At 44.0% G+C, this 9,297-nt stretch overlaps 1 protein-coding gene across 1 annotated transcript; it reads right to left on the minus strand.

Annotated features, from left to right (window-relative positions):
- Nucleotides 1-215: 215 nt before the first annotated feature.
- Nucleotides 216-2,249, minus strand: LOC138674085 (uncharacterized). The gene is made up of 4 exons (XM_069762031.1): nucleotides 2,036-2,249; nucleotides 1,703-1,886; nucleotides 1,467-1,623; nucleotides 216-1,340 (listed from the first exon to the last, which is right to left on the minus strand). Exons 2-4 carry the CDS (start codon nucleotides 1,815-1,817, stop codon nucleotides 530-532), a joined length of 1,083 nt encoding a protein of 360 aa, XP_069618132.1. The 5' UTR covers nucleotides 1,818-1,886; nucleotides 2,036-2,249; the 3' UTR covers nucleotides 216-529.
- Nucleotides 2,250-9,297: the final 7,048 nt, after the last annotated feature.

A 9,297-nucleotide genomic window follows, 5' to 3' on the forward strand; every position in this document is an offset into this window, starting at 1 on the left:
TTAACCCTTTCACCCGATCTGCAGGGACGCGATCTTTCTGTGACACAGCATATGCGTCACAGGTCGGATTGGCACCGACTTTCATGACGCATACGCTGTGTCACAGGTCGGGAAGGGGTTAAATAACCAAAACAAATTTTATTTTGAAACACCAAAAAAAACTTTATTTTGCAGCACACAAAACTATAGATTGGAATACGTAGGAGTGGAGATAGTGCTGGAGGGGCTGTCAGATAGGGACACTTTGACAGTGGGAGTGTGGAGAGAGGAATGTGTTGGTGGTGGGGAATGATCAATAGGTAGTGGTGAAGGAGTGGAGAAGGCAATTGAGCGGGTGGACAGGAAAGTGGGATTGGGGTTAGGAGTTTGGTAGGATGCAGGGGTGTAGGTGATGTTTTGGGAGGATTGGAAGGCAGAAGCAGTGATGGGTGGAGAAGAGGGTTGGGAAGGAGGTGAAAGAGGCTGTTGGTAGTGGGCAGGGAGAGGAGGCATGGATGAAGTAGATGGGAAGTGGTATGGGTCGGGATCATCATATTGGTGGGAAGTGGCACGGACGGGACGCTGGTAGTGTGGCTGGTGGTAAGGGGCACGGGAACGCTGTAAGGCTTGTGGCTGGTGGGACGGGGTATGGGCACGATGTGGTTGATGGTGGGGTTGGTGCACGGGCGCGTTGGTGGTATGGGTCAGGAGGATGGTAGTGGCTGTAGTGATGGACAGTGGAGGAAGGGGGGGCAGTTGCAGCATGGGTGGCAAGAGCCTCGGCTTTTGAGGCAATGAACGCTAGAGTTGACAGGCAGGATTGCATTACTTGCATCTGCTGAGAAGTAGATAGCATCTCCATTTGCTCAAGTACCGACTGGAAAAAAGTGTTGTTCGGTGACTGTCTTGCCTCTGAACGCATCGTTAACAGAAGTGTATGCATCTCGAGTATACTTTTATTTATGAAATTAAAACCTGCAGCCATTTGCTCGGACAAAACTTTCAGACAGTTCTGGAAGGATGCGTTCACGTGTAAGAACTCGGGAGTATAACTCTGTACCTGACCTCTCTGAGGATGGCACCCCGATGCTACAGGTGTACTAGAGGTGGCAGCAGCAGAGGGGTGGGGTACAGAAAATGCTATATCCTCACCAGCAGATACATGCAATGGAACCGGCCAGGATGCTCCAGCGCTCGCAGATGGGACAGAGGGATCCGATGTGTGGGAAGGCTGGGAAGGTGTAGAGTGGGAAGATGCAGAGGGGTCCGCACTGTCAAAGTGTGCCTCGGTGGCAGCCTCCTGAGGGATCGCCCCAGAAGGATTCAACTGTGCTGCAGGCTCCCGAGTGCTGCCGACGGTGCTGTGGAACAAAAGAGAAAAAACAAACAATTAATATACTATAATTGCATGGCCCTGGCTGAAAGAGCAAAAGAGAGTTAGACATGTAAAACATTGGTTATCATCACAAGTGGTGGGTAATATTTACCTTCGTGTCACCATCGTTGACCTGAGGAACGACAGGGCTTGGGCATACTTGTATTTGCTCCTGCGTCTTCCAGATCCACTCGGGGCCCGCATCTCTTTATTGAATTCCTTCTTGAAGCGATCCCTAATCGAAAGCAAGCGTTTTACAATCCTCTCACCTGTTAAAAAAGGAGAAACACAACTTGGTTAGAAAAAAAAATTAGAATGCATCAAGAAAACGGAACAGAGTATACTTACGTTCTTGATTCTGGGCCGGAACATCGAGGTCCTCCCACTTCGCAATAAGCTCTTGGCAGACTTGCTCCCTGAGTCGCCGGGTCACGATGATATCAGCATGGCGGTGGTCACTCATGTTCCACAGCGGCTCCCTGTCTTGGACAAGATCGATGAGCAGGTCAGAATCAGGAGCACCCTGTGAAGCCTGTTAAAAGAAAGGAAAAAAGCAAATTAAAACTAAATTGTAAACAACATAAAGAATAAACCTTAAAAAAAAAAAAAAAAAAAATATATATATATATATATAGATAGATAGATAGATAAATAGATAGATATATATATATATATATTTACACGATGACGGCCGCCATGACTTGCACGCCGACGACCCTGGGAGCACCTCTGGATTGAGAACCAGAATCCGAACTCTAGAAGAGAAAAAAAACAATTATGTGCTTGTATGTAGCCTTTCTATGTGTAGTGTGCCATGTGATATGTACAATGATCATTTTTTATGTGTTGTGTGATGTCTGAATTTATCAGTTCGTATGTGTTGTGTTCTATCTGTAACCTGTAACTATCTTGTGTTGTGTGTAGTGTGAGGTTGTGGTTCCACGATACATAAAAGAAACATACCAATTGTGATCCCGCTCCAGGTCTTTCTCACCCCTTCCCTCTTCTTCGGGGAACACCTTTTGGACTGTGGCAGCAGCTTCATCAGTTTCCTACAAAGATGAAAAATGGCAAAATACACACACACACACACACACACACACACACACACACACACACACACACACACACGCGCAGTGGTTAGCACTGCTGCCTTGCAGCGCTGGAGTCCTGGGTTCAAACCCCACCAAGGACAACATCTGCAAAGAGTTTGTATGTTCTCTCCGTGTTTGCGTGGGTTTACTCCGGGCACTCCGGTTTCCTCCCACATTCCAAAGACATACCATACTGATAGGGAATTTAGATTGTGAGCCCCATTGGGGACAGTGATGATAATGTGGGCAAACTGTAAAGCGCTGCGGAATATGTTAGCTCTATATAAAATAAAGATTATTATTACATACACACACGTACACAAAAGATAGAGAGAGAGCAATATTATGTTTAAAACATATTTACCTCAGTGCACTGCCGACGGGAGGGAGGGCTCCCAGAAGAAGACATGGCTGCTCTGGTACGGGTTAGCTGGCTGGGCTCTGTGGCAGGAGAGCTGGCAGGGCTCTGTGGCAGGTTATAGCTGGCTGGCCTCTGTGGCAGGTTATAGCTGGCTGGCCTCTGTGGCAGGTTATAGCTGGCTGGCCTCTGTGGCAGGTTTGTAGCTGGCTCCGCTCTTTGGCTCCTTTGTTCTTCAGTCTTGGCAGGGTGTGGTCTCTCTGGCTGGCAGTATGGCTGGAAATGAGGAAATGAGTGAAGGCCTTAATGGCATTTCTTTATATATGTGTCCTGGGGGCAGGCCCATAGTTTCTGAGCATGCTCAGTGTAAAAAGCCGGATCCGCCTTTTTCCGGATCCGGCGTCCATAGACATGCATTGTAGCGAAAAGCCGGAAAGGCCGGATCCGGCCCTTCCGCCGCAGACAAAAAAATGTTATAGTAGACATTTTTTCCAGACGCCAGAATCGAGTGTACGCTGGACCCGGCCTCAAACCGGAAGGAACGGTGGGCCATCCGGCGCAAATACAAGTCAATGGGGGAAAAACCGGTTCCGGTTTTTCTCCCGAGACCCAGATTTAGCCTGAAACAAAAAACCTGATGTGTTAAAGTAGCCTAACGGAGGGGCAATTAAAAAAACAAACAAACCCAGATTGGTTTGTACATATATAATGATATACACAAATGGGTAAATAAGTATTTGATACACTGCCGATTTTACAAGTTTTCCCATCTACAAAGGAATGGAGAGGTCTGTAATTTTTATTGTAGGCACACTTCAACTGTGAGAGACAGAATCTAAGAATAAAACCAGAAAATCACATTGTATGATTTTTACAGAAATAAAATTGCATGAAAGTATTTGATCACCTACCAACCAGCAAGAATTGTCTCTAACAGACCTGTTAGTTTTCCTAAGAAGCCCTCCTACTCTGCACTCATTACCTGTATTCATTGCACCTTGTTACCTGTATAAAAAGACACCTGTCCACACAATCACACTCTAACCTCTCCACCATGGCCAATACCAAAAGAGCTGTCTAAGGACACCAGGGACAAAATGTAGACCTGCACAAGGCTGTGGTGGGCTACAGGACAATAGGCAAGCAGCTTGGTAAGAAGACAACTGTTGGAACAATTATTAGAAAATGGAAGAATCATGGAGGATCTTGCCTCGTGGGTCAAGGATGTTTCTGAGAAAGCACATGTTCAGGCCCGTTTGAAGTTTGCCAGTGACCATCTGGATAATCCAGAGGAAGCATGGAAGAAGGTCATGTGGTCACGCGAGACCAAAAAAAGAACTCTTTGGTATCAACTCCATTCACCGTATTTGATGGAAGAATAATGAGTACAACCCCAAGTACACTGTCCTAACATACTTTGGGGGGTGCTTTTTGCGAAGGGGGTATGACGACTGCACTGTATTGAAGGGAGGTTTGATCGGGTATAGAGAGATTTTGGCCAACAACCTCCGTCCCTCAGTAAGAACACTGAAGATGGGTCGTGGCTGGATCTTCCAGCATGAAAATTACCCAAAACACACAGCCAGGGCAACTAAGGAGTGGCTCCCTAAGAAGCATTTCAAGTTACTGGAGTGGCCTAGCCAGTCTCCAGACCTGAACCCAATAAAAAATCTTTAAAGGAAACAAACTCAATGTTGCCCAGCGGCAGCTCCAAAACCTTAAAGATCTGGAGAAGATCTGTATGGAGGAGTGGGCCAAAATCCCTGCTGCAGTGTGTACAAACTTTGTCAAGAACTACAGGAAACGTCGGACTTCTGTAATTGCAAACATAGGTTTCATACCAAATATTCCATGCAAAAAATGCAAATTAAATATGTAAAAATCATACAAGGTGATTTTCTGGTTTTAATTTTTAGATTCTGTCTCTCACAGTTGAAGTGTATCTAAGATAAAAATTACAGACCTCTTCATTCTTTGCAGAATCGGCAGTCTATCAAATACTTATTTTCCCCAGCGCTTTGGGTCATCGTTTTCACAAAGTACATATTGAGAGTAAGTATGGTTAGTGTTATCACACTTAGTTTGTCGTCATTTACAGTCATGGCCAAAAGTATTGACACCCCTACAATTCTGTCAGATAATACTCATTTTCTTCCTGAAAATGATTGCAAACACAAATTATTTGGCATTATTATCTTCATTTAATTTGTCTTAAATGAAAAAGCACAAAAAGAATTGTCCTAAAGCCAAATTGGATATAATTCCATACCAAACATAAAAAAGGGGGTGGACAAAAGTATTGGCACTGTTCGAAAAATCATGTGATGCTTCTCTAATTTGTGTAATTAACAGCACCTGTAACTTACCTGTGGCATCTAACAGGTGTTGGCAATAACTAAATCACACTTGCAGCCAGTTGACATGGATTAAAGTTGACTCAACCTCTGTCCTGTGTCCTTGTGTGTACCACATTGAGCATGGAGAAAAGAAAGAAGACCAAAGAACTGTCTGAGGACTTGAGTAACCAAATTGTGAGGAAGCATGAGCAATCTCAAGGCTACAAGTCCATCTCCAAAGACCTGAATGTTCCTGTGTCTACCGTGCGCAGTGTCATCAAGAAGTTTAAAGCCCATGGCACTGTGGCTAACCTCCCTAGATGTCGACGGAAAAGAAAAATTGACAAGAGATTTCAACGCAAGATTGTGCGGATGTTGGATAAAGAACCTCGACTAACATCCAAACAAGTTCAAGCTGCCCTGCAGTCCGAGGGTACAACAGTGTCAACCCGTACTATCCGTCGGCGTCTGAATGAAAAGGGACTGTATGGTAGGAGACCCAGGAAGACCCCACTTCTTACCCCAAGACATAAAAAAGTCAGGCTGGAGTTTGCCAAAACTTACCTAAAATAGCCTAAAACGTTTTGGAAGAATTTTCTCTGGTCAGATGAAACAAAAGTAGAGCTTTTTGTGCAAAGGTATCAACATAGAGTTTACAGGAGAAAAAAAAGAGGCATTCAAAGAAAAGAACACGGTCCCTACAGTGAAACATGGCGGAGGTTCCCTGATGTTTTGGGGTTGCTTTGCTGCCTCTGGCACTGGACTGCTTGACCGTGTGCATGGCATTATGAAGTCTGAAGACTACCAACAAATTTTGCAGCATAATGTAGGGCCCAGTGTGAGAAAGCTGGGTCTCCCTCAGAGGTCATGAGTCTTCCAGCAGGACAATGACCCAAAACACACTTCAAAAAGCACTCGAAAATCACTAGAAAATGGTTTGAGAGAAAGCACTGGAGACTTCTAAGGTGGCCAACAATGAGTCCAGACCTGAATCCCATAGAACACCTGTGGAGAGATCTAAAAATGGCAGTTTGGAGAAAGCACCCTTCAAATATCAGGGACCTGGAGCAGTTTGCCAAAGAAGAATGGTCTAAAATTCCAGCAGAGCATTGTAAGAAACTCATTGATGGTTACCGGAAGTGGTTGGTCGCAGTTATTTTGGCTAAAGGTTGTGCAACCAAGTATTAGGCTGAGGGTGCCAATACTTTTGTCTGGCCCATTTTTGGAGTTTTGTGTGAAATGATCAATGTTTTGCTTTTTGCTTCATTCTCTTTTGTGTTTTTTTCATTTAAGACAAATTAAATGAAGATAATACCAAATAATTTGTGTTTGCAATCATTTTCAGGAAGAAAATGAGTATTATCTGACAGAATTGCAGGGGTATCAATACTTTTGACCATGACTGTATATACACACACGATAATCTTTTCACACCGAGAGCATTTATTTTTTTTCAACTGGCTAACACTGTACCAAAACCCACACACACACACACACACTAAACTGTTTTAGAGCTTTTTTTGTGGAAGATGTAGCTTTTATTGGTAAGATTTTGGGGCACATACTTTTATTCCATGTTTTGAGGAGAGGGTAGATATATTTTAATCATTCTTGATGCAAATACCAAATTTTTATATGTAACAGTTTTTTTGTGAGATTTAGATGTATATATCTTTTTAAACATTTTAGTTACCGTATTTTAAGAGAGGACATGAACATGCAATACTTGGTATTGCAGTGTATTGTCCGGTCGGTCAGCTGTCTGTTAAGGAAGAACAGGAATACAAAGACGGCAGAGCTGAAGGGCTTCATTAGTTGGCTGACAAACACCCTGCAATTTCACTGTTGGGATTATCCGATGCCACGGTTGCTATTGACTATGGCACATGAGGAGCGAGGAGTTTTTACATTAGAGCTGGTACCTACCTTATATGAGGCAGACACAGCTACAGGATATATTTCATGAAAAACTGTCACCAGATGTTTACTACGTCATCTTAGAACAGCAGCATGTAGGTTTAGAGACCCCGATTCCAGTGATGTCACTTACTGAGCCGTTTGCTGTCATTTTAATACAATCTTTATCAGCTGCAGATCTAGCAGTTCTCTGAATGCTGAGCTCTGTATAACCCCGACCACAACTGTTTGACAGCTGTGTGTACACTGTGCATAGGCAAAACGTTGCCAATCAATGGTGGGGGTGGAGTTGTACAGAGCTCATAAATATTTAGAACTACATGGCAGCAGATTTACTAGTCCTCTAGTAATAAAAGTCATAGTTACTCACCGATAACGGTGTTTCTTGGAGCCCATGACAGCACTACGAAGAGAGTGGATCCGCCCTTCGGGGACAGGAAACCTACAGATAAAAGGGCGGTACCTCTCCCTCGCATCAGTTGGTTTACAGAGCATCGGAGGACCTCCAGGTTAGTTTACAACAGAGAAAAAATCATATTACAACATTTCTTAATAGAGGAACCCCGTGCCTAGACTATACTATATAAATTATATGTAATTAAAGGTGCTCACCGCACACGTGATGGGAGGGAATAAGCGGGTGCTGTCATGGGCTCCGAGAAACACCGTTATCGGTGAGTAACTATGACTTTCTCGGTCTCCCATGACATCACTACGGAGAGAATTGCAGAGACTAAGCTTAGGGAGGGACCACCGCCTCAAGAACCCTTCGTCCGAAGGTTAAGTCAGACACAGAGGCTAGATTTAATCTATAGTGTCTAAAGAAGGTTGATGGTGATGACCAGGTGGCCGCCTTACAGATTTGCTCTATTGAAACCTCTGACCTCTCAGCCCATGAGGTAGCTACTGCTCTTGTGGAATGCGCTCTTATACCATCCGGGATCGTATTCCCCGTGGATGAATATGCCAAAGCTATCGCCTCCTTTATCCACCTTGCCAAAGTACATTTGGATGCCCGGAATCCTTTTCTGGGACCCTGAAAACAGACAAACAAAGAGCCTTCCTTCCTATACTCCCTGGTGGAATCTAAGTATTGGACTAGGCATCTTCTGATGTCTAGATTATGGAAGTTCTGCTCTTTCTCATTTCTTGGGTTTGGGCAAAAGGACGGCAAGGATACTTCTTGTGACCTATGGAATTTTGACACCACTTTTGGCAAATAGGCCGGGTCTGGTCTAATTGTGACTATCATCCAATATTTTAGTAAAAGGTGGATTAGAGGATAGGGCTTGAATGTCACTTATTCTGCGCGCAGATGTTAATGCTACTAAGAGAATGGTCTTAAATGATGTTTTAATGGGAATCGTCTCTATGGGTTCAAATGGAGGACCCGTTAACGCCGAGAGGACTAAATTTAGGTCCCATGAGGGCATCTTTTGAGTAATCATGGGCTTTGATCTTGATACTGCATTAATAAACCTTATTACCCATGGGTTGGCCGCAATATTTTGGTTATATAGTGCTCCTAGAGCTGCTATCTGTACCTTAAGAGTACTGACCGCTAACCCCTGTTCCAGACCTTTTTGTAGGAACTCAAGTTTTTTAGCAATTGAAGGCCCATCCTGGACTTTTACCTTAGAGACAGACAAGAATTTTCTCCATGTTTTCCCATATATTTTCGTAGTGACAGGTTTTCTACTTTTTAATAGCGTAGCAACTAAGTTGTCTGAGAAACCCCTTTCTTTTAATAGTCTCCGTTCAAAAGCCAGGTTGTCAAATGCACTCCTGTGGGTGGAAGATCGGCCCTTGCTGTAGCAAGTCTGGTATATTCGGTAGGATCCATGGGTCTGAGACCGATAGCATCCTCAGCCAGGAAAACCATGTTCTTTTTGGCCAGAACAGGGCTATAAGGATCAATCAGATCAATCAGAATGATTGGAGGAAAGGCATAAGTCAACTTGTGGGTCCATGGAATCAGAAAGGCATCTAGAGCCTGTGGATTCCCTTCCGGGTTCAGTGAGCAAGATTTGTTTACTTTCTTGTTTTTGGAATTGGCGAATAAGTCTATTGTTGGTGTTCCCCACATTTCTGTGATCTGGTTGTAGATAGATTGGTTTAGGGACCACTCGCCTTGTTTTAACTGAGTTCGACTCAAGTAATCCGCTTTCTCATTGCTTGAACCCTGAATATGTAGCGCAGAGAGGGATAGATTTTCTTCCGCAAGCTTGATAATTTTGG

The sequence above is a fragment of the Ranitomeya imitator genome, chromosome 4 (genome assembly GCF_032444005.1).
Source record: "Ranitomeya imitator isolate aRanImi1 chromosome 4, aRanImi1.pri, whole genome shotgun sequence".
Classification (NCBI taxonomy): domain Eukaryota; kingdom Metazoa; phylum Chordata; class Amphibia; order Anura; family Dendrobatidae; genus Ranitomeya; species Ranitomeya imitator.